The sequence below is a fragment of the Apteryx mantelli genome, chromosome 8 (genome assembly GCF_036417845.1).
Source record: "Apteryx mantelli isolate bAptMan1 chromosome 8, bAptMan1.hap1, whole genome shotgun sequence".
NCBI lineage: Eukaryota > Metazoa > Chordata > Aves > Apterygiformes > Apterygidae > Apteryx > Apteryx mantelli.
Window position 1 is genome coordinate 42,147,583 of NC_089985.1, and position 25,583 is coordinate 42,173,165.

General features: G+C 38.4%; 1 protein-coding gene across 1 annotated transcript; it reads right to left on the reverse strand.

The window, feature by feature from the left end:
* Window positions 1–2,851: 2,851 nt before the first annotated feature.
* On the reverse strand, window positions 2,852–25,335 carry LRRC40 (leucine rich repeat containing 40). Its single transcript, XM_067301393.1, has 15 exons — window positions 25,176–25,335; window positions 24,578–24,759; window positions 24,004–24,077; window positions 23,400–23,529; window positions 22,868–22,991; window positions 21,909–22,051; window positions 20,417–20,589; window positions 19,980–20,070; window positions 17,328–17,373; window positions 14,774–14,882; window positions 13,721–13,828; window positions 11,330–11,440; window positions 9,579–9,656; window positions 6,202–6,387; window positions 2,852–3,585 (listed from the first exon to the last, which is right to left on the reverse strand). Exons 1-15 carry the CDS (start codon window positions 25,324–25,326, stop codon window positions 3,480–3,482), a joined length of 1,812 nt encoding a protein of 603 aa, XP_067157494.1. The 5' UTR covers window positions 25,327–25,335; the 3' UTR covers window positions 2,852–3,479.
* Window positions 25,336–25,583: the final 248 nt, after the last annotated feature.

Sequence of the window (25,583 nt, forward strand, 5' to 3'; positions counted from 1 at the left end):
CTTGTTAGTATGAGTGAAATACAAAAGTAATGATACAACTTTCAGGCGAGTAGTTTGGATAGGATATGAATTAATTGGTGGTTTGTTTTGTTTCTTTAACAACTTCCATTTTGGCATGTGTAAGCAATGGCATTAAGCCGTGTGTGTGTGTGCAGCACAGCAGTGACACCAGAGGCCAGGCAAGGAAACCAGAGCTCCTTTTCGCAACCCGGGTTGAATCTGGATCGGCCAAAGTGAGTTTTCATTGCAAAAGCAAATTTCAGAAGCAGTTGCTAATCACAGAATTTAAATAGTTTCCACTTAGAAAAAAAGCCTTTGGAAATTCCCCCTAATGGACAATTCAAGCAGATATTCTAGACCTGAATCCACGCCGTTTCATTGCGCACAGAACTGATGTGGCCCTCGTAAGGCTTCGCTGCAGCGCCACCACCAAGCCACAGCCCTGTGGCACAAGAGGCTTCGTCGTGAGCAACTGGGGCCTTTCTGTCTCTTTGCTTGCGGACGTGGCTTTGCTCCGAAACCCTGGGCAGAACAAACACTCTTATCAGTTGTTTTCTACTTGTGAGTACTGTATCCAGTTCAAAACCAACAGCTTACTTTATTAAAAATTTTACCATTTTATAAAAGACATGTTTAATTATGATGGAGATGGCTGTATTGTAATTAATATTTTGAGATAATTGTGATTTTGAGCTTAAATTATATACAGAAAATGGTCATTTTTGTATGTGTTAAAAGATTGCTATATTACAAATGACTAACTGTACTTTTCAGTTTAATTACAGTATTAATGTAAATAAAGCTGAATGAAGAAATATTTACTACTTTATTAACATAGATTGTGAATGTACTTAATTTTTTTTTGCAGTATAAGGACTTACTGAACTTGAAAGCTGCTTCATTTTATGTGCAAAAAGGTACTTCAAAATTATATTTTAAATCTATTGATTCAGTGAAATCAATTATATTGTTAGTTAATTTGCACATGCAGGTTGTATCCTTCCAGTTTTATTTCATGTATGACACTAATCCGTAAGGTGCATATTGTGTTTAGAATGCATTTTGCAGATGCTTCTGTACATAAAACAAATACAGGGACTAAAACAATGCTGTGCAGTGTATAGCAGAGCCATTTTTCGGCTTTGGTGTACCCAACTTTTTCAGTATTTAAAAAGTGTTTTGAATAACATTAAAAAGTCTCTTTATTGTATAAATAAAAAAAATGTCACCTTATTGTAATTAATTTTGTCATCTTTTACTATTGGAAAGGATCTGAGTTTTCTAAAACCTCTGTTCTGTAAGTTACGGAAAATGAGATGTTTGTTATCTACCCACTCTCTAAAACTGTTCCAGATACCTGATAATTACACCTTTATTATCACTGACTTATTTTTAAGTTACGGCTTCAGAAACATTTGCTCTATCCACTGACAAAGCAAGCAGTATTTGAGAGAAAGACTCGTTTTAGTTGCCAGGTAAGTCAGGAAGAGCCTCGAAACCTGAGCAACTCCACTTGTCCTGCACGTACCTCCTGGTGAGGCTCCGAACACACAAACGAGGTGACGGCAAAAGCACCCCGCTGCAAGAGGAGGACGCGAAGGGGAGGGTCACGGGGGGAAAGCGGCAGCAGGCCCATAAATCCAGATAACGGCAGAACAGCTCCTGCCTGTTGTTCAATCCAAACAGGAATGACTTCAGTTTCTGCGCAAATACGCTATTGTGGGTGTTTCATGGGAAAGCCCTTACCTCTTTTCCCCCAAATCTCTCCCTTTCTAGACCCCATTAAATACCAGGCCTGCAGCGCTCCGAGGGCTCCAGCTGTACTGGCCGGTTCCAGGGGTCACATTCCAGGGCTGCTGCAAGTGCAGCACATCAAAGGTCCTCACGCCTGCTGAGAGGCTCGCTAAATCTGAAGATCCTGGGGATGAGTGAGTGTATTCTAATGTTAATTTGGGACATATTCAAACACGGGAAAGTTTAAGAAGTTTGAATTGTATTAAGTTTTGCCCTGATACAGAAAGGACAGGCAAAGAAAAAGAAAAATGCTTTCGTTGCACGTATTTTACCTTGTGAACACACACCACGGAAAGGATACCCATCTGAGGTCAGCCTGGCCATCTTCATAGGGGGAATGGAAGAGCGAGATATTGTTTCTGTTCCTGAAGCTTAGCAAGGATGTCATGTAGTTAAAAGCTTTTTTTTTTTAATTGGAGATCACACAGAAGAAAACAGCTGGCGATTAGAAGCTGCAGTCATACATAGGGACAGCATTAAATTTTTGATGCGGGCCACACAAGGCAGTGCAGTACAGCGAAATGCGAGACACAGCTCGGGTCCCCACAACCCCGCAAGTACAGCAGCAAGGCCTTCCGCCGGGCCAAACAGCCCTGACTTCTCAGCGTTGCTTTTTAAGCCAGGCGCAGCACTTCACCCAGCGAGCTCCACCCGCAGTGCCTACACCATACCGGCAATTCAGCTGTAAGAACAGTGAACTGTTTTCCATAGACATACGGATGGATCAAAAGTGGGGTTCGGGGGGAGGGTGGGGGGGGGGAACACCCAACAGCTGGAAATCAATATGGAACCAGCTTCAATTTTAGTTCTAATTCATAGGCCTGTAATCGTCTAACACAGAAGCAACGTACCTGCAGTCACATAGCAAGGAACATCAAGCAGCTTTTCCTTTTTAATTATTCATATCCATGAAACATTACTGTTATTAATAAAGATATCACTTCCAGGATGTGGAAGTGTGTTTAAATACCAAATAAAAAATGTTTAAAAGTATTGGCTAGAAAATTAATTATATCATATGCTAAACTATTAAAATAAAACTAAGACCATACATACATCCAACAGGAACCATTTATTGTTTCAGTGCAGTTACCACCATCAACCACATTTTGATTACTCGTACATAAGCCATGCATGCAGTCTGCAGTACGTTTCACACTGTATCTGTATCACAACCATGCAGTTTAAGGTTTCAAGCATTTTATCACAGACGGACCAGTAACCAATTGTTTGAGGCAATAGTTAAGAGACCAAAAACTTTGTAGAAGATTATGTAACAAGTATTTATAAAACAGGCATACAAAAATCAAAAAGTTAATTTCTGCCTTATGCTCAAATACTTTGGTGTTTACAAGTCTTTTAAAAAAATTAGCTTAATTATAGAAAAACATCATTGTCATTATTACTGAAGCCAGCTTTCAACATAATCCTTTATTACAAAAAGTGTAAACAAATATATTGGGGCATTTTAAAACCCACTGTGGAAACATGCAACCTTGGGGGGAAAATATTTCATGGGCGAGTTCCTTTTTAACATACAAATGACAACCACTATTATAAATGCTTTATGGCAGCGGCCAAATTAACAGCGAGTTGATAAACAAGGAGAAGGCAGTTTGATTATACAGCATTTGGTCAGCGAGGATAATTGATTCGCCAGCCTAACAGGGAAACAAACTACTGTATTAAGTGGGAATTCGGCTTCTTAGATATTCTAGCACTGCAGCTGTTCCCTTTGCCAAAATGGCTGCTCGGGGAATACGGAATGGATTTCCTTCTAACAGAAGTGTCCTAGAAAAACAGAGATGTTGAAGTCATTTTTATAAAGGTTTATCCTTGGACCAGCACATTCATACACCATATATCAATTTATGAATCCTATGAAATTCATGAGTAATTTCTCTTCTGTTCTTCCAAAAGAATTTTAGCTTCTGCTACCCTAATTCACACTAACCTATCTCCCTTAGAGACATCTGAATTTTAATTTATACTAATAAATCTGCAGTCATATAGTACTGTAGATAGATACAAAATACACACATACCCTACTTCTTCAGTAAGCCTCTGCCAAAGACAGAGCAGGAAAAAGAACTTCTGAAACATATAAATGGCACAAAAAATGGGATAAAATATGTTAAATTACAACCCTCCACTTTCTAGCTCAGCTGCTAGCCCACTCTTCTTGGGTAGCTTTTCTGTTTGTGTGTGGTTTTGTGTTTTTCTGTTTTTTTAAAGTCCCTCAAAATTAGACTCCCATTCACCTATAATATTTCTGTTTTGCTGAACTAACAACCTTTATATCAAGTCTAAATTAAGGTGCAAGAGCTAGTTTTTAACCATATATAATCTGGGACATATTCTACTGGAGCATAAACATCCCACTGAGGATAAGATAATTCCAAATTAACAAGTCTTAAGAGGTCGCAATAGCCCCCAGCGGCAGACAGAGAACTGCTGTTTACCGAGGAACGGCTGCAGCAATCGGAGCCCTCACCGCTGCCCAGCTGCCTGCGGTGCCTCGCTGCCCACCACGGCCCAGTATCCTCCCATGAGCGCGTCTAGGCGCCAGGCGGGCTGACGCGGCAGCAGCTCACGGCAGACACCTCTGGGCAGGACAGGAGTCTCGGTAAGCTCCAGCTGGCAGGGCTGGTTCACAGGCAGGATGGCAATTTCTTAAACTGCTACCTGAAGATTTGCAGGCCTAGTCCCTTAGACCGCTGCGATAATGACTGGCTTAAGGCTTGATCGAATGCATACAAAATGACAACACTAGTCATCACGCACATGCCAAGTATCTTGGCTAGCCATCAGTCAACGCAAGGTGAAAAAGTGCAGGAGAGGACCTGGCTGGCAGAGCTCGAGCAAGGGCAAGAGGAGAACGTCAGAGGGGAACTGCCAGAGCCCCAGGAGCTGCCGCTGCCACTCTGGCCTGCTGCTCTTAGCAGTGGGTGTCCCCGGGACCCAAACATCTCACTAAAACTCTGCACCAGGATCCCGCTGCCAGCCTCCTCCTGAAGTATTCTTAAGGAGAAATACAGGAAAGTGTACTTTAAAGGGGAAACCACACTGACCACTGATCTGTTATCTTTGACAAGAGGGAATAGTTATGTGTAACTGTCTTCCTTAAGGTGTATTATCTAAAGACACTTAGACGGCCACGTCTCTTTATACATCATTATACATCATTACCTGGAGGATGTTATCCTGTCTCTCTTTTATAACCAGGCAGGTTACACACACAGGTAAGGAGCTAAATGTGTTTACTGACCGACAGAGCTATGGCTCACTTAGCTGGCAAACCATGCTCGTCTGTAGGTACACCAGCAGTATGTATGGACGGACAGAAAAGCACTTGAACAAGACCACTCATTTCTAGTTAAAAATCCTTGTAACAGCAATCAAGGCAGACAATGCACCTGCTTTAGACCATAACATTAAATCTACGCAATATCAACATTCTCCTTCAGTTCTATTCTGCATACTTTATTATGCACGCTATCCTTTTTCTTAATTTTTATTTCCCCATCCACAGCCAGCACACAGTGAGCGTACATAGCTGATAAGGTACTCAGAGAGGCAAGTGTTCAAAGCCACTGAAAACTCAGCAATCAATACTGGGAGTTTGATATATTCTCCCAAAGCAGATGATTACCTCAAGATATTAAATGCTATCATGCAACCCAGTCTTCCAGTGATAAATATATTTGCCTAATTTTGTTAGGCTCCAAGTTCCTCATGACTTTTCTAGTCTTTATTAATGAAAATAGTGTCATCTTCAAATTTTACCACTTCTGCTCTTCACTTTCTCCTGAGCTTTAACATGGCCAATCACAGTGTAAAATCTTTAAAAATATTTAGTAACTTCAGTTGCTAATTTTTTAACAAATCAATTTTGGCAAGGAGCCAAAAACAAAGGCCAACAAAAGAGGCAGTTATTCTTTATACCAAGGCTCCATGGCCTATGAACAACTTCTACAGTAAAGAGCAAAAAGCAAATTAGGAGGAAGCTAAATTAGAAAACCCACAGCTCTCAGAAAATTCAAAATTAAAGCTGGACTGTTTGCAAAATTTGACCCTTACAGTTAAATTCTACTTTTGGGAGTGCTTACTTACTTACATAAGTAGTTGGGCATCCAGCTTTCAAAGTGCATTTTTATATTAATCTATATTTATAGAGTGAATTTTCACAAAATCATGAAACAACTTTGCCAATTCTCTAAAAATCTTGAGAAGCTACAGAAGAAATTGCATGGTTTTACAAATGATAAAGACATACTCATTATATGCATTTAGACCTACAAACATATATCTTACCAATTTGTATTTTTCCCTCTGACAAAATATGCCTTAAAGAAAGCAGAGTTAGAATACATTTTTATCAAACAGGCTACTGCTTAAGATACACACCTCAGAGTTTCACAGTTTCCAAGTTCTGGTGGCACCTGGAGGAGGTCGTTGTTCTGAAGGTCCAGTGTCCCGAGCTTGTCCATCTTCTGCAGCTGCAGAGGATCTATGGACCCAACCTGATTGTTACTGAGCAGGATAGTCTCCAGTGTTAGGATGTGATAAAGGACGCTGGGAAATACTTTAAATCTTCAAAAAGAAGGCAAATAAATGAGAGTCAGAAATATGACATAAAAAAAATTAACAGCCTTCAAAACAGAAGAGGTTTTTAGGGTTGTTGATTTAAACTTTTGTTTGTTTAAGTATGCCACTCTGAAAGCAGAAAGCATTGATTATTTTACCTTGCACACAGTGAAAAAGCTGGACAGAATTTGTATAGTGACAGCTCAGCACCTATAGCAGAGAACTATAGGCCAGCAGCGTTCACTTTACAGAACTGTAAATGACAATTAAATAGGACAACTATTTCCAACTACTAGTTCTTGTAAACATTCACTGCATCCAAAATTCAAGAAAATGATGAAATCAGAATATTTTAACCAGTGTTTATGTTTAAAAAGCATCTAGTATTAAAACGCCGACTGTCCATAGTATTAAAAAAAAAAGTAGAACTTTCAGTACTTTTAATTTTCCAGCATTATATGTTCCTTAAGGTAAAAGCTGAGTACTGAAGCTCTGAGCTCTAACTACAAATGTACTACATCATATTACTTCAAAAAAATTCCAGAAACACTCATTTGCAAACTATATATAGGTTCTCCTATGTCTGTGTAGCATAACACATAGCCATATATTCACAATTTGGGAAAAATATAAAAATCATCACAAAGTATTTGTCAACTTGTTTTCTTTAAATAGGAGAGCTTTAGTTTTTAAAAGTATTTGCTCTTTAAATATTAATATAGGAAACACCCTCAACATTGCACTTAGAAGGGATCCTCTCTGAGTCATAAACCATAAAAAACAGCAACACGCAGCTTGTGTGTCACACAGAACATGTCTTGCGAGGCTAGTAAAAGGAAAGTTATTCTTACTCTATAGAATTTTGTTCATCTTCTCTTGCTAGAAAAACTACAGATGTGTCAGAGTTCATCGGGGGTCTGAGCTGTGTTTTCCTGCTGCCATTCATCATGTTCATTCTATACTTTTAATGACAATGTTTCCAGATTCACTGGATAAGAACAGCCTGAAGAGGCACTTCAGGAGAGCAGCAATTTGTCACTCACTGCATTCGGCACTTTGTTTCTGCAGAAAAAGGCATGTAAACTCCCTCCAAAGTTGAACGCAGAACCTAAGAGCAGCCTTCTCAAAGTAGAATTGTACCCACCACGTTCTTTAAAAAAAAAATTAACAAATAACGGAGAAGGAGTCCTGCCTTTTTCTAAACAAATAGCTCAGTGCTTAGTGCACTCATCTAGGAAGTGGCAGACTTCAGATTCAGCGCTCTCAGCCTGAACAAGCCCCAACTCAACTCCTGAACTTTCCGCATGGACAGCTGTGTAGGGCACTCGGAGCTTCATGAGCCTCCTAGGCATTTGAAAAGGATCTATCACTGATAAAGTGGAGATGGTTTATATGGGTCCCCCCCTTCCAACCTGCCTAGGAGGCATTAGTACTGTGTATGGGGGAGGAGGCCATTTTGCACTAACCCAATATCCTTCTTCCTTTTCACCCCCTGAACTCATTTTATAAGAATAAACCCTGGCCTGTCTTTCCAAAGAAAGGCAGCTGTTCTTTAGCTTCAGCACAGGGTTTGGGGGGGCATATCCCATGGGATACGTGCAGCACAGAAGATGCCACAAAGCCCCAGGGAGCAAGCACGCTATCTAACCACTTATTTAACTCTGAGCAGCCATATGCCGTTCAGTCTGGCTCACGACTATTTTGAGTCCATTAGATGCTCTTACTTGATACATTTTCTCCATTAAGTCCCAAGGGCAGGAGTCCAAGGATGTGGACATTGCCATGCCTGACCTTTAGGCACGGACCTCTTTCACTGGGTCTGTCCTGGCCTGAACAAGCTTTCACACTGCAAGTGCCATGCACAAGAATGCATTTTCGATGTGTACCACTGTCATTTCCGAGGGAGGTCTGGGTACTTCACATCCCACTGGCCATTGGATAGGGAAAGAAAACAAATGTCTTTATTCTGTATTGAATCGCAGTCATCAGAATCCCTGAAGTACTGTTCATGTTCGTGCTGCATGTGCCAAGGCTGTAATTTGAAGTATATTTAAGCATCCTGACATATGTGCTTGGTGAAAGAAACAGGAAGGATACATGAGAGACTTTTCTTTTAAAATGGAGCTTTATAAAAAGAGCTGAAGATCTTCATGAATACATGAAATTTATTAGCAAAGGGACATGAGATCAGGCGTAGGTGTTCTCTCTTCACTGTTTGAGAAGAACAGAACTGTAATCTGTATGTTTTAAAACACACTGTTTTATGTATGGTAATCTGAACAGACTTCTGAAAGAAGGAGCTACCCCCCTTAAACTTTGCCTAGAAGTAGTAAGAGCAAACTAAACTTAAAAAATGAACTGTAACTAATACAGATGAGAGAAGCAAAGCCATTAGGAGTTAAAATAAGGTTATAGTTGATAGATTAGGTTTGGAAAAACTTATTCCTAGGCAAAATCTAAACGGTATCATTAGAATTTTACTCAAGTTAGTGGCAAAACTCACATTGTCTTCCAGAAGACCAGGATTTTACAAAAAGCGTCCATGAAGGAAATGGGTCAAATGGAGACAACAGATTTAGTCAGTATGATATACTCAGAAACAACCATAGGTCCCCTAAAATCACAGGCACAAGTGATTTGTTTGAGCAAAACTTACTCCCTCCAACATAAATGACAGTAACCGACTCAGTAGTGTAAAGAAGGGAGAATAACGGCCAGGTGTTTTCCTGCACACATAAGAAATGCCCTGAGTCAAATCAACAGTCCTTCTAGCCCAGAACTGTGTCTCGCTACTGTAAGCGATAAAAGCAGGAAGAGATGCTATTCAGAGACCACTCAAGCCTCGCCACTTACTGCAGTCCACTGCCCTCATATTTTTCCAGCATCCAGAACTGCTGTATTACGGATGTTAAAGGGTACATCCCTGACCAATCCTGCTGGTATCCATTTTTGTACATATTGTTCACAATACTGTTTAATACCTTTTTGAACCGGTTGGTACTATCTCTCTCCAAAACTTCTTGTGGTGGCAAGTTCCAAAAATACACTACACATTGTGCAAAGTAGTACATTCTCTTTATCTCTTTTAAGCTGATCACACATTTGATCAAGTGTGTCCTCATTCTTACATCACAGGAATATTATATTGAATTTGGCCCAGTCCTTTTATATTATAAAAAGTCTAAAGAGTTACTTACCTATTAAAGGAAAGATTTATTATTTGCAGTCTTGTCAGTGCCTCCATTTCCTCAGGTAAAGATGTCAAAAAATTATTTCTGTGTATCAAATGAAGACAAACAGTAATTATTAACTTTTAACAAGTGTTAATTAAGAATTCATGGTGAAAGAATACCGTATTTACCAATACTGATATGCTGTCTTAAACCAGCGAACTGCTTCATAAATGGGTCAAGACCATGCTCAAGTATAGATGCTTGCTGATGCAAACCACATTTGCATTCTGATTTTTGCCAGTAAACAGGATTAAAAGCTTGTTCTCTAAAGATACCTAAATATTTCAAAGTGTCATAACGTCTCCAGAAATATGCTTGACAATATTTTCAACACAGAATGAACAGAAATCAAACTTTTAATCATCAATTTCAAAATATAATTTGTTAAGCATGTGTATACACACACATATACATGTCCACATCTGTATGAATTATGCTATACAGATACCTCCTCTTCTTAAGGGTCTTTAGGAGACCAAAGAACACGAGGAACAAACAGCTTCCTAATAGCATGTAAAGAACCAGTATTCCCCCCAACCTGTCAGGTAGGACATACAAGACAAATACTATACAAATTCATCTCCAATGCAGAGTCTTGCCTTTTTTCTTTAATAAATACAAATTTAAAAGAAATATAATTGAAGGCATTAGTTATCAACCTTCCACCCTATTAGTTTGTTCATGGTTTTCCTTGAAGAAGTTTCTGTTCCTTCTTTCTCCCTATTGTCCCAGAAACGTATTCAGTTAGTTGGGTTTCAGAAGGAAGTTAACGAAACTGCCTGGATGTTGGTGCCAACCTGAACCAGTAGGATAACTCTACATCTCTTTAAAATTCATTTAGCCTAATACCCAGTTGCTGTGACAAACTGGTTTATGGCTACTGTTTCCAGAGTGTTTTCCACAATAGGAAGACATTCAGAAACTTTTAAAATACAAGGAGGACAGGGGCTTGTAAGGTCAAACAAGACATTTCTTGAGTGTGGCACATAAAGAGCTGTTACAGGAAAACAGACCACTCACTAAAAGAGACCCAGACTTAAATTCTTGCTCACTCTAAGATATTCAGCCTTATTCTCTCATCAACCTCATCTTACCAACCATTTCTGCAGTCTGCAGCCTAACTCCTCCATCAGCAGCACATATGTTACAGGCAACTTAATTTAAACCAAGCCAAAGCAAAAAACTCTCTTTGCAACTGTGCTTTGCTACTTTTCATTTTGTGATGCACCCAAGATAATAACTGCTGGTGAGCTAATCCTGATGGCCAAACAAATGCAATGAATATTTTTCAGAAGTTAGGGGAAGTAGAATGACAGTAAGGAACTTAATAAAACTACTACAAATAAAAGTACCTATAGAGAGCTGCTGCTCCATGCAGCACACTAGGGTTGCTCTCATTGGTACTACTACCCGGATACCCTCCAGATTTGGGGTTTTTTTACATCCACTTAACATCTCTGAGACCCTTTTTATGACTGGGGCAAGACTCTTCATCAGAGCAAGTCTTAGAGCTTGTCCACTTTTCTTTTTTTTTAAACCAAAGCAGAGATCTAGGCCACCTGCCATTTCAGATCTGCCAGTCATTCAACTGACATGGAGGCATTTAGAGAAATGAAAAATTATTTCAGTACTGCTATACTGCAGTAACAGATGGCTGGTTTAAAAAGGCATAGAAATAAATTACTCAGAAAGGAAGTCCAACACACGACACAAACCTGATATCCAAATGTGTCAATTTATGAAGCATGCAAAGCTCCAAGGAAATAGATGAGAGTTTATTGAAGCCAAGGTTGACATCACAAACTGAGTCTTTCAGCTCCACAATCCTGCAACACAGTATGAATATACTTTTATTATGTAAGTACGTTTGCATTATATTTTCTAAGTTGCTGAAAAAATCTGCTTTATTCTAGAAATTCACAAACCAAGGACATTCTGTTTGGATGCTTCAGAAGCGATTTTGTGAAGATAATGGAAACTAAACTTGTGAAAGCAGCCTGTCCTGGAGTTTTATGCTTGGTGCAAAGACAAAGCTCAGAGTCACTTTTCTAAAGTTGCTGTCACTGATTCAGAGAGCGAGTTTTACTATGAAAGCCTGTTCACTTAAATGCAGTTAAGAGATATTTTAGAAACTATGGCACAAATGACCATCACTGTCATCTCCTGCCCTATACGCGTTTTAACAGAAGACTCCATCCATGTGACTCCATGTGATTCTTTAATAGTCACAATGAACAGAAATAGCTTATTATTATTTTATTTCCATTTTTCACTTTTGTTCCCCTGTTCTGCTATTACAGATTGCAGATTTGTAGTTTGTAAACAGCATTTGCTGTTTCTCATAAAAGGATAAAATACTGAGATGCTTCAGTGTAAAGTACTTAGAAGCTCAGGAAGTTAGTTATTGAATCCCTATGACAGAATCTTCATTTTAACCTTAAAAAGAGGTAATTAAATGAGCTAAATACTCATCTCTCATATCTGGATTCCCACTGAATTCTCTTGCACCTAGCAGCTGCACACCTACACCTTCCTCCCCACTGAATGCTACAGCCTCAAATACATGAAAAAGCATGGAAGGCACAAGCATTATCTCGCCAAGTTCATCTTCCATGAATGTACTGAAAAGAATTTTTTTCTATGGGAAAAAGACAGCACCTCCTCTTCAAGTTCTACATGCTAAAAGTATATAATGCTTAGCACATTTGGGTCCCAGGATGGAAACAAGTGGGCACCACAATAATGTAAACAAACGCGTACTGAATATTCAGGCATACCCTTCATCGTTATCTGCTTACACTGACATATTGTTTAGACGCGCTGATTGCAGCTGAGCATTATAAAAACCTGAAGGCAGGGCCATCGTTCACAGGAGTTAAAACAGATCTGAGCTCATGTACAAAATTTCTACTCGGGCAAGATTCCCAAATTCAAGCAATAGAAGGTTCTGTCTGAATAAGAACTGCAAAGTCAACCGAGGGGGTACCAGGCTGTTGTCCTACATAAGAGAGAATTTCCATTAGATCTTTCCCGTATCAAGTAGAGTATCCTCATCACTTGAAATTATTCTTCTCTCAAGATCCATAAGTACTAAGTCATGTGGTACTCTCTGTGTTGCAGGTTCAGATTGCTGACTCCTTATTGCATGAACTCTATCCTCCCCTTCTCAAAAGCAAACTCAAAGGTGTTTAGATATATTAAACATGAATTTTAAGAATGGCTTCTAGGCATGAAAGTGTTTTTTTTTCCTACAGTATAAGCTGCTCTAATAAATTTTTTTTTTCCTTAAAAATCAGTTTTGATGATTTTCTTAAGCTACCAGAGATACAATAACACTCCTCATTACACAAAAAGACTATTTATTCTCACTAGTGTCAGGAAAAAGCTTTTCCTTGACTGTGGATGAAGAATTAAGTACAATAATATCAAATGCTACTTGATGGTACACCAAACAATTTAAGAAAAAAAGGCATGGAAATTGTTCAGGCTTCTTTTAAAAAAATAAAAATTATGGTATCTGAAAAACCTGAATTTAAACAAGACCTTGACTATAATACAGAGGCATCATCTAATGAAGTACCGAATACACACAGATTATCTTCATATGGGAAAAGGATCACTCTGTAGAGAAAATAATAAACCATACTACATTATAGTTAAGTACAGCACTTCATTATTATGTGAAGTGACACTAGAGTCTCCCCTTATTCATTTCATCGATGCTTAGCAAAGCAAGATGAAAAACAACATGTAATGAAAGCATCACTCAGTAATGACGAGCTTCCTTTAACTAAAACCTCCATGTTACAATCAAAGGGCCCACCTGCATGCCACATACTAGAAGTGCAAGTTTTATTCAGCATCTTAATTTTACTTTCATTATATCTCTTTCTCTAAAATACATACGTGCATATATATATTATATATATAAATAAATGCATATATGGATATAAAATACTATACATATATAAAATACATACACACACACATAAATATATTAGGATAAAGTGTAAATATGCTTGATTAGAAAAACACAAGATGTTGAAGGACAAAAGCAGAAAAAAGTAAGAGATAAAGAATGATCTCTATTTTGGAACAGCTGGTACCTTGCAGGAGTTTCATTCAGCTGATTTTTGCTGAAGTTGACAGTGGTGACAGGATAGCTTCTGACTGCATTAAACATTTCATCAGGAATCACAGCTGCCTGTTTCTCACTAAACAATGAAAAGCATTTAGCAGAGTAACATGAACAAGTTAGTCATTTCCTATTTATTAACAAGACCTTTTCATCTTTTAGAAAAACAGGAGCAGTAGAATACATATATTATATAAATATCTACAATTTGAAGTCCTTGAACAACTGTTAACCAGAAAGCTATGAATCACTGTGCCAGGGTACATGGAATGTAGGCAATAACACCATTTCATGCCAGCAACCTGTTCTGTTGTCTAGCTTGACAAAAATCAGTAAAAGCTGAATTATGTCATTATCTCAGCAAATGCGTAAATTCTGTATGGGCCAGTAAGTGTTGCAAGATTATCATTAAACAAGTTTTCCCCCCTCAACTTAGAAAACATCCCCAGCATAGCGACATGGTAATGGTTTAACTCAGGTAACTATTGAACTTGGAGCTTCCGAACGTTTGTGGCAACTAAAACTATTCCAGCCCTTTTCATCAGAACAAGGTCCTCTCCCCATTCTAACTCTGTCCATGGCTCTGTGCATCTCACCTGACAGTTCTCACCAAATACAGGTGGCGTTTTTTTTCTTTCCTAACCTAACAAGTTACATTGCTGGTTTCATTCAAGAATTAACTGAAGAGATACTTGCCTACTGCAATGAGATGTTTTGAGACTTAACAATAATTTCTAAAGACACTTAAGATGTACTAATAGCACCTGAAATAATAAGTATTTCAATGAGTTAAAAGGAATGTTACTGTGGAATAGTTGATAAGACAAAGAAATGAAAATCCAGGAGAAACACCGACTGCAATTCAAACCTGTCCGTTCCTAAGCATGCAAGTTAGAGTGAAAAACATGCAAGTGTAGCCAGATTTTCAAACAGTTTGTATATATCATGAAGTCAAAAATAAAGAAAGCAAAAAATAAAAAAATTATTACAGCTTTAGAAATACTAAGTATTTCAAAACACATACCTATATTCCAATAATTTTAGTGAAGTTATGGCATGCATGTTTATCCTTGACTCACTTGGAAGAGTCATTGCTGTCACAGGAGGCTCTTCATTTGGGCTAGTTACATCATCTAGAGATAATATACGTATATAGTCACACAAACTACTATAGGCTGCAGTCAGATGTGGTGTTCCAAATGTTCTAGATCGAGAGCTTCATTGTCCCTAGTCACTTGCCATCATCCTTTTTAACTCTTCCTGTATTCTGGTTTGATTGCATATAACTTGATACAGATTAATTTCAATAATTTTCTAGTAAGGGGTTTTTGTAGTCTTAGATTTTGGGTTGGTGATTTTTTTTAACTTGGCTCACTTTGACAAAATAGGTCAGGAAACAATACACATGTTACGCTAGCCAAGATGCTGAGGGGCAGCAGCCTCCGAGGGGTAGGGAGATAGAAACTGAAAAAGAGAACAGTGATAAACAGGAAAGATGGGCTAGAAGTGATGATCCAGATCATCTATATCCAGAAGAGCAAAGCTGACCACAACTATAGTTAAAACATTAATATTTGTTATAATTTTCATAATACCCTTCTCTATAGGGTTCCTTTTCAACAGTGTTTGTGAAGAAGTTTTTGGACTTAAAGGGCTACTTTGAATGTATGAGCTTAATAAATGCAGCAGACTAAAAGCATTAGTTCTGCACATTAGAGCTGTGCCATCAAACCCTAGGGATTCGCAAATGCATAATTAGGGTGAAGCTTAGCTAGAAGTCCAAACATACAATAAATTTAACTTCCACTAAAAGAAGTGGAACAAATTCTACAGAATTTCAGCAGTGTTCATGAATAACAGTCTAGTAACAGCTACATCTAACAAAAACTAGTCATCCTTTTACTAAGAATTGTCAAAAACAAGGTTCAAGGGGCCTCTTCTCAATTTCAACCTCTACAGGAAGAGGACTGCTACTGCTATTTGTTTATCTCCCTCTTAGATGTCATAGTAACAGGTACAATAAGATGATAAATATTCCTGTACATGCAAGACATTAGTTAATATAATTAATAAGATAATAAAATAAGAGGATAAGATTAGCTATTCTGGTTCACCAGTTGAGCTTCTGAGTATGTACTCTACCATCCAATTAATATTTACAAAGTTAATAATGTTAGATTTGCTTTGAACCCAACATTCTGAAAGCCAAGCAACCTTATACTATGCAGTGACTTAATCCTGCCATCTTCTGGTAATGAGGAGATAAAACCTATTTACAAAAGGAAGAAATTTCATACATTTTCAACAAAAAGTTGCCTCTTCTAAATTAAGAGGTTAAACATTTTTCGCCATTTAAGTGCAGCATAATCATTCCCATATTATATTTAATGACCAGTGACCTCAGTCATTTTGCCTACTTCACACTTCTCAAAAGTTAACAAAGATGAAGATTTCTAAAGCTGATAAACTGAAGTCCTGTTCTGAAAAGATTAAGGCTCCTCAGCATGCAAGTTACTTAAAGATTCTGACAGCCTGCTTCCTATGTAAGCAGAAAATACGAAGTCTGACCACCATTAATTTGTTAAGAAAATGCAGAACAAAATGAAAAGCCAACTACCAAAATATCTCAGTGAATTACAAACCCAGGTATCAGTCTGGAGAGTGACTTGGGTGCACAAAGCAACTAGTAACTTTTAATTCCTTTTTTTTTAATATTATCAATTAATTTTACAAAGTAGCATATTCTGTTACAGAAGAATGACACACAATAATCTAGGTGTTTTTTAATCCACAGACATAAAGCTTAGAGTCCGAAGGAGGATTCTACAAAAACATACAGCAGTTGTCCAGAGAAGTAATCTCTGTGCAACATTTCACCTGATTTTCTGCTTTAAGACTTTTTAATTATTTCTATAGAGAATGCTGGGATAGAGACTTTTAAATGGTAGAAAGACCAATTCTAATAGGCCAGGATTAGAATTATGTTTTAAATAATTGGTTACTTTCTCCTGAAAGACTTTTCATATTCTTAGTCAGCTTAGAAGTAGACTTCGTGGCTTTACTAAGACTTTAAGGCAGACTTATTCATGCATATACTCGTTAGGAATCACAGGTCTGTAGTGCCCATGTTATTACATGAATGAATAACACATAGTACCTCTGCAAAATCTCATCTATTTTTCCATTCTGTGACCAAGCCAGCAGACAGATGGCAAGCTTAAAAGAAACTCCTTACATAAGCTTCCCTTTAGGTCCAGGGGGGGAAAATAAAAAGCAAGCTATCTGAATTCCTCATGCAAAATGTATAAAGGGTTAGAGGAAAATATGTAAGATTATCTTTCTAAACAATAATCCTCCATAATGAAGGTTTGTTATTTGGTATCACCTAAGAGAATAAGGAAAGGAAACTGCACTGAAGTGTAAGAGCAAACTGTTGAGTAAAGAAAACACTATTACTGCAGGATAACTAAGGGGAAATTAATTAAAAAAAACCAAACAGCTACCCTGGATAAGTTCTAATTTGTTTTAATTCATAAAAGGTTCTCTTTAAAAAAATGCAATACAATAGAGTAATATACCTTGGATTTTGCTTCTTAGGTATTTCAGAAGTTCTTGGGTTCCTTTCTTAAAAAAATAAAAAATAAAAGGTGAAACAAGCATTTGCAAGCCAGCATTTATACAGTTGTTTTAGCATGGAAGAATGACAAACATCAGTTGTGTAGGTGGAGCTCATAGCACTGCTGACTATAAAAGCTACCTAACACTTCCTGTAGAAAAACCCTCTTTGCAGTATCTTATAATTTTGCTTATGTGCAATTTTATCTACTTATTCCAGGTGAAATTTTCCATGCCATGTCAGGCACCAGGAGCTGCCCTAGGCTCCACATTATTAATTCTTTATCTAAAATTTCATCCAGTTCCAAGAACAAGGAAAAAAGATCAAATTAAATTAATTTTCTCTTTTAAAATGTCTAGCACAATTATGCTTTTGAGAAGGAACTTCAAATTTGTCAAAGAGGGTGGCTGTGCAGAATTTCAATAACTTTACATCCAAGTTTGACCAAATTATAAGATCTGGGAAAAACACTGCAGCTTACAAAGTTTACATGGATTTTTAACAGCTGTATTCTCCAAAGATTTGATTTTCAGTCCTCTCACAGCAACTCATATTGGCCAAACAACACAGTTACCACTTGCATAATCTCTGAATAATCAAGCATAATCTCAATCACCCCATTTGTTTTGGAAGCAAAGTTTTCCTTATGATTTCATGTGCTTCTCTTTGTTTTTGTAAAACCATGGACTGAACTAAAGCACTGAATATGTGTTACTGTTTTTCATTCTAACTGACATCTATATTACATACAAGAAGAGACTGATTGATCTGAAAGCTGAAGGGAGAAAGAAAATGTGGAAGTGGGAAAGGAACAAACCAGCACAAGGAATCTCATGAGACTGGTCAGCAGAAACTGAAGATAAAATACTGAGAAAGAGAGGCTGGAGGAAATTGGGACTGACTGTGGGCACAGGTAGGGCTGGCGTGAGCTGAGCTGAGCAAGAGGGGAACCAATACAGAGGGAACTGGGGACTTGTAAGGGAAACATGGAGGTCAAACAAAGTTGAGTAAGTCACCTGGCTTGCATGGAGGGGAAGGCAGACAATAAGCTGGAGATCAGCAGACAAGTAACAACGGGTTATGCAAAGAGATGAGAAACACGAAGGGATAGTGGGGTGGAAAAGGAAGATTACAGTTTAACAAAAGATGACTACAGCTTTGTCAAAAAACAATGAAACACACAGAGGACATGAATGGAATTGGGACTAGAATGAGAGGCCTGAAGAGTAAGAAGAGACAAGACAGAACAGGGACCTACAAAAGGGGATCTGTGCCTGCTAGACTACACCCCTCCCCTCGAGTCCTTGTAAATCTGTAGTCTCATCATTCACTTGCTGCTAGCAAGTGTCTGGAGAACCTACAAGATTTGTCAATCACTCCATTAAATCAAGTGGAAAAAATCCAGACAGTGCATATAAAATTTCAATTATATAGATTTCCAGTGTTGGTAATTGATCAAGAAGTGTAAGTATAAAATGTTGTAATGGAATTCTTATACCTCTGGTTTGCTATAAAATATGTAAGAAATACAATAAATTACACACGTGTATGCTCTTACACTTGAAAGAAAATGAAATCTTCAGAAGTCAGGGAATACCAGAACTTAAGTAGTGAGGCAATCCTAGCTCAGTCTCCTTTGCATGTATATTGTGGCACAGGTTTGAACTCTGTGATCACAGATAACTTCCATCCACTGAACCCCTGTTCATTAACTTAGTGCATACAGTGCTCACCTAATCAGCAGTTACATGATTTTCTTCCCTCTTATTTTTGACACGCTGCTGTAAATTACAAAATTTAATTTGGGGTCTTCAGTGTTTCTTATTTTTAGAGAATTCAAGTGCTTCAGAAACATTTATTTTATAGCACTGGCAAAAGCACAAAAAGAAGTAATCAATCTATACCACCAACAAAAAGAGGGGCCTGCTGGGGGGTAGAAGGGAAAGGAATTCAGTAGCAGTAGTAGTTCCCACACCCCAACCTCCCTGGTGCCCTAAGTACTTGTTTTCTCATGTATAACCCACACCTTCACTTTGCTAGTTACCTAAAGAGAGAACACAGATTATCTGAGGTGTAGGTTATCCATAAGAAAATGTGGTACATCATATTGTCATTCCTCAAAACACATCTGCCATCAAATACTCTGCATAAATGGAATCCTAGATCCTTAATTCACACAAGCAGGAAATGAAAAACAGAAATCCACACCCATCTAAGAAAAGCTTAAATTAAAGTACTCCCCTAGCATCACAACTGATTGTAACTGCAGGAGGATTATAACCCAGTTTCCCAAGGCAGCAGCCAGCTGCCTTATCCTTTATTCTTCAGACATCCCTTGCTTCATTCGCAATATATATTACAACATCTGTAGCACATCAGAAAGAGGTCCTATAAGCAACAACCTCCTTTATTCCACACCCTCATGATTTTATGCATTGCATCAGACTCGAGTGGAAAGAGTTCCTGAATCACAATACACACAAGAGACAGATTAAAGTTGCACAGGGCACTTGAAATCTAGACATTTGCTAAGTTTTTAATGTTTGGCTTCACAATTTGAATAATGTAAACAAACAACATAACCAAACTTTATATATTGTCTAAATGTGCTTACTTGCAGAAGGTCTCTTCGAATGGTTCTCAGAGGATTTCCCTCTAATGCCAGGAATTTCAGCTGAGGAAGGTTCCCCATTGTATACGGCAATCTGCAAATGGAAGCAGCTCATTTCAGTGCAACTTCAAAACAAATTTTAAATTAAGAATTTAAGAATTTAAATAAAGAATTAGCAATGGTTTTTCAGATGCCCTGGTATTCTGAAGCTCACATTCAAATCAAAAGATACAGAATATATTATGTTTAAGAAAGGCACAGTTGGATCATAACATTTAGATAAAACAGAAAGATTTCTTTTATCGAGTCATTTTTAATTACATTTTAGAAACTGCAATACATCAGCTATAGAATTATTAGTGAGTTATTACTCTGTTTCAGGCAAATATGGATGTCATTAGCTATGCCTCAATACAAATATATGCAGTTTTTAATATTACCTACTGATATCATTGTTGGCTAGATCAAGTCGTTCCAACTTCTGAAGCACAGTAATTTCATCAGGAACAGATTTTATCTTGTTATCTCTAAGTTCCAATACAGAGAGAGAACTCAGGTGCTTAAGATTCTCAGCATTTAAAATTTCAATCTGATTTTCACCAGCATGTAATTCCTATAGAAACAAAGATCAGCCACAATTACATTACTCTGGTAAAATTACTCTGTAACTTTAATCTCCTGAATCATGACATTGGCAAAAACATATGATGACATGTGGAGAAAATACAGAATCTGATTCCCTTTCATCTACATACAAAAAACCAAAGCCTCTGAAGATTCAGACATGAGTCTGAACTTAGTTTTCCTGAAACTGTCGTAGAATCCACAGCTTTGAGTTCCATTTCCAAGCTAGGAATCAATCTGCTCCATATCTCTCTTTGCTCAGGGAAGTTTCTTAAACTCCAAGCTACAGAAGTTGAGAGGGCAGCTCTCCATCTCTCAGTTGAAAATGTTTCACTTACAGTGGAAGAACTGAGTGGTTCCTTGGACCAGAAAGAGCACACACATGCTGCTGGAAACACTAAGACACAAAACTTCACACTCCAGCAGGAATTTTTTTTTTTATTTTTTAGGGAAAAAAAAAAAAGAAATAGCTTGGAATTTTAACTGCTGAGTTCAGAGTTACATAGCTTTGGTACCTGCATTCTCTGATGGATTTAGTCACCACCATGATATAAGCATTCAGTTGATCCAATTGTTTTCCTATTAATTAACAAATTTCTGATGTCCTGAGGGACAGATGATTTTCAATTTTAAACATACCACGAAATTAGGCTACAAAATATCTGAAGATGTGATTACGTTAAAAGAAAAAGTATGGTATATTTTCTCTGCAGTTGCAATGAAAAAATAACAATGAACAAAGTAAACATATCCAAAGAATGTTTCTAGAGATAAAAAAATACTGCAGACAATATTACATCCAGTCATTCCTCTTCTACATACTTTTATTTCCCAATTCTGAAGAATAAGTACTGCTGCAAGTTTGTCTTTCCAATGACATTAACCTTGACCAGTGGGAACAGCAAAAGTAATTGCAAATGATCTATAATAAATATAGTTCTGTGCACATAATTATTAACTATCACAGCAATTCACAATATTTTGTATTTAAAGTAACAGCTGTTATTATAAAAAAAATTACTGCAGATATATTTACAGTAGTTTCACTTAATATTATTCAAATCTTAGAAGTAAACTTCTTTCGCTCATCATTTTGTTTTTTCTCTCCCCAGTGATTTCAATTATCTCCTATTTATGCATATTTTTCCACTCAAAATAGGCACTGAAGAAAATAATCTGTCAAATTGCTTACTGCACAGTCTTAAGGCTACTGACTTCTAAGTAGAACAATATTAACCCTTATATTTCTCCAATTACTTCCTGTGCCCCATTTATCTAGAAACACCAATACACTGTTTCAAACCTCACCTTCAATAATTTGCATGAAGGAAATTCTGGTAAGTAACGTAACTTATTTTTTCTCAGATAAAGTTGTTCCAAAGATGCCATACTCGCCAATTGAGAAGGTACAGTTTCCAGGTAGTTTTTAGTACAATCCAGTTGTCTTAAACCTATTGAAATAAGTGTGCAAGTGAGAAAAAGTAAACAAAAAATGTCTTCTATAGAATCATAACTATGCTATTTTTAAAATAAACATAACCTTCTGCCCATCAGTATTTTGTAAGAAATCAAACCAGTCAGCATCAGCATTTGTGAAAGCCAGACATCTGCTTAGGCTTTTCACTTATACTTCACAAGACATTCTGGAATGCCTTCGACGACACTACCGGCTACCCGTCCTTTGAAATACAGCAGTGAACAGGAAAGGATAGGCCTATCGTCGTACATCATTTCAGAAATTTCTGCAGATAATTTCTGTACCACTTAAAAAAGCCAGCAGTCTATCCGTTCCTGTAGATCAGCCACAGCAAATAAAATGTATTTCATTTAAACAATAATAAGCTTGATACTCAGTATTATTTCAAATCTTAGAAGTAAACTTCTTTCACTCACCATTTTATGTTTTCTCTCCCCATTAATTTCAAGTATTTCCTATTTATGCATAATTTTCCACTCAAAATTGCACAGTCTTGAGGCTACTGACTTCTAAGCAGAACAATATTAATCCTTACATTTCTCCAATTACTTCTCATGCCCCATCTATCTGGAAATACCAACCCTAAGAGGACTCATGTTTGATATATAAGTGGCTATGAGCTGGGGGGGGGGGGGTTCATTATTTTTATTAATTCTGAACTTGTATTTCTGAGAATTTATTAACTCTTTAAGAACACACTTTCTTAATGCTGAATAATACACAACATATCTCTGAACATGACTACAGAATTAACTGTATGACATTTTATAATCTGAGGAAACTAATTTACTTTTCATTGCACTGATATCTGCAGGCAGGTTCCTGAGCTGATTATAAGCCACGTTGAGTCGCACTAAATTAATGAGCAAAGCAAAACTTGTTGGAATGTCTGTAAGATGGTTGTTGGAAAGATCCTGAAGATTAAAAAAAAGAGAGAGACACAGAAAGGGGTTAGAAATAGAGATGTTTAAAATATCCCATGAGTACTGCTACTGCAAAGTTAATTAGTGGCAGAACATTAAAATTAGGTGACTGACTGACATCCTCAGGATCTTCCCTGTTAGAAACATGAATGGAAGAGATAAATCTCCCATGACTGATAGATCACAAGGGATTTGATTTGTCTTCGAGGACTGGGCAAACCAAAAGCAAAACTTGGCTTCAAATAAAAAAACCCTGTAATACCTGATAAGCTACATAAGTCACTAGAATATTCGTAAAGTTCTGCCATCTAAGCTGTACTTTTTTAAACTACCAGTAGCAAAACATGGATAAATCAGCCTTTCTGAACATATAAATATTTTTAAAGAGTTGTAATTTACTAATTCTTCTAAGCTGACAAGCTGTCCAAATCCATCCGGCAGGTGACTCAGCTCATTGTGATGAAGAAGAAGGCTCTTCAAACATGTCAACTGCATCAACTCTTCCGGGATAGTTTTCAGTTTGTTGTGGCTATTATTAAAACACGGAAAACAAAAGGAAAATCAATTAAGCAGTTTTCAAAACTCAACCTGCACACAGAACATTTTTGTTATATGTTATGCCATTCTAACTAGGGCTATGATACTAGTAACCAGCAGGACTGTCTTAGCCATGCATGACCCCTTGAAACCCATCCTCTACAGACCCTAGAGCAAGTATGAAGTACATCCAGTATCAGATACGCTGGATATTTTGTGTTGGTACAGAACAACTATCAATTACATCTGCAGTGGAACAGGCTCCTGCAAAACATTTTCACACTGCAACATCTACACAGGCACAAAAATTAAGAATTTCAGACAAAAATAAAGATTTTCAAAGTATGAATATTCTCTAGTTAAAAAAAATCTGAAATTAAAGTATTTTTTCTATTTCAATTGCTCATTCACACCTTGAAAGTCACTGCAGTATTTCCCATGTTTTCATTTTGTAACAGGTACTTACCTGACATCAAGTTTCTGAAGATTTTCTAAATGTCCTAAAGCAGAAGGAAGAGATGTCAGCTGATTATCATGTACCTAGAAAATAAAGTTTTTAAAATACAGTTACTAATTTGTACCTTGCAGTGGTTTTCTCTCCACCCAAGATCAAGCTAAACTAATATACAGAATAATTTTGTACACAGGTGACAGCTGCACGCATGCCTCTGCAATTATCAATAGCAGCATTGCAACTGTCAAACTGGCAAAAGTTCACTTAATTGATAGTAAGTGCTGAGAGATGAGGAGGTGAGAAATGAATGGTGGGGAGAAAAAGTGCAGAAAAGGAGGCTGTATCCTATAATAGATCTTCTTTCAGTATCCGTGATAAAATCTCTTACAACTTTCTACAAAACAAGACCATCAGCATAAAAACTGATTAAAGTGTTCTGTAAAAATCCCTAATTTATCCTGAAAATACACCAATGTCACTTCCACACATTCACCAGTGTAGGAAACGGAAAAGAAAGATCTGAGACTGTTTTCCCACCTCCCACAGTGAGAGTACAGTCTTCTTATAATGGGATCAGTGTACTTACATCCAGCACAGTGAGAGCAGGCAGAAGTTTGACATCCTCTGAAAGACACTGAAGTTTGTTTGAGGCTAAAATCAGCTTAGTCAGATCTACTTGCTCCCACCAGCGATCCGCAGCACCAAAAGAGAGATTTTGGTGAGCCTCCTCCGGAGTATCCAAATTTATCCGCCATACATGTTGAGGTACTACGTGCACAAACATACACAAGTCAGCTAGATATTTCTGGTATTCACTGTTGAACTTCCCCTGTCATAGCGCTTTTCATATGTAGATACACATATATATAGTTGACTATTTTTTCTAGGGACAGTTTTCCCAGATTTGTCAATTAAGCTGACGGAAATTTGCCAGCAGCAGCAGCAAAACGCAAGTGGAGGTGCGAGCAGATGGCAGAAAACATTCATTGTTATTGTTCCGTGTATTTGTTTGGTCCCGAGCAGATCACATTCCCAAGGGCAGCACCGAGGAACATCAAAACCAGCTACAGCCTGTGGGATCGGCGGCATCTATTCCCACGCGTTACCCAAAGCCTCCCTCGCCCCCCTCCCCCTCCCCCTCCTCCTCCTCGTCGTCGGCCCGCGGAGCGGCCCCCGGCTCTCACCCTCGCCGAGGCTCCGGCCCGACAGGTTTAACTGCCCGCTCTTCCGCGCCGCCCGGATCAGCCCCTGCGGCACGGCGGGGCCCGGCTCCCCCGCCGGCCGCCCGAAGCCGGCACGGGGGTCGCCCGCCCGCGCTCTCCGCGCCGCCGCCATCCCGCTCCGCTCCGCTCCGCCCCGCCGGCAGAGCAGGCGGAGCCCGGCGCGGCCTCGGGCGGGCGCCGCCACCGCCCCGCCGGGAGGGCGGCAGCAGCGGGCGGCCGCCATTTCCCGCGCGGCGCGGCGCGGCGGGAGCTGCGCAGGCGAAATGGTGCCGGCGGCGCCGAGCCAGGTGCTGCCCGCGCCGGGCTGAGGGGCGCCGCTCCGCACCCCTGCGCCGCCTTCCCCCGCGGAGGAGCCTTCTCGAGTCCTCC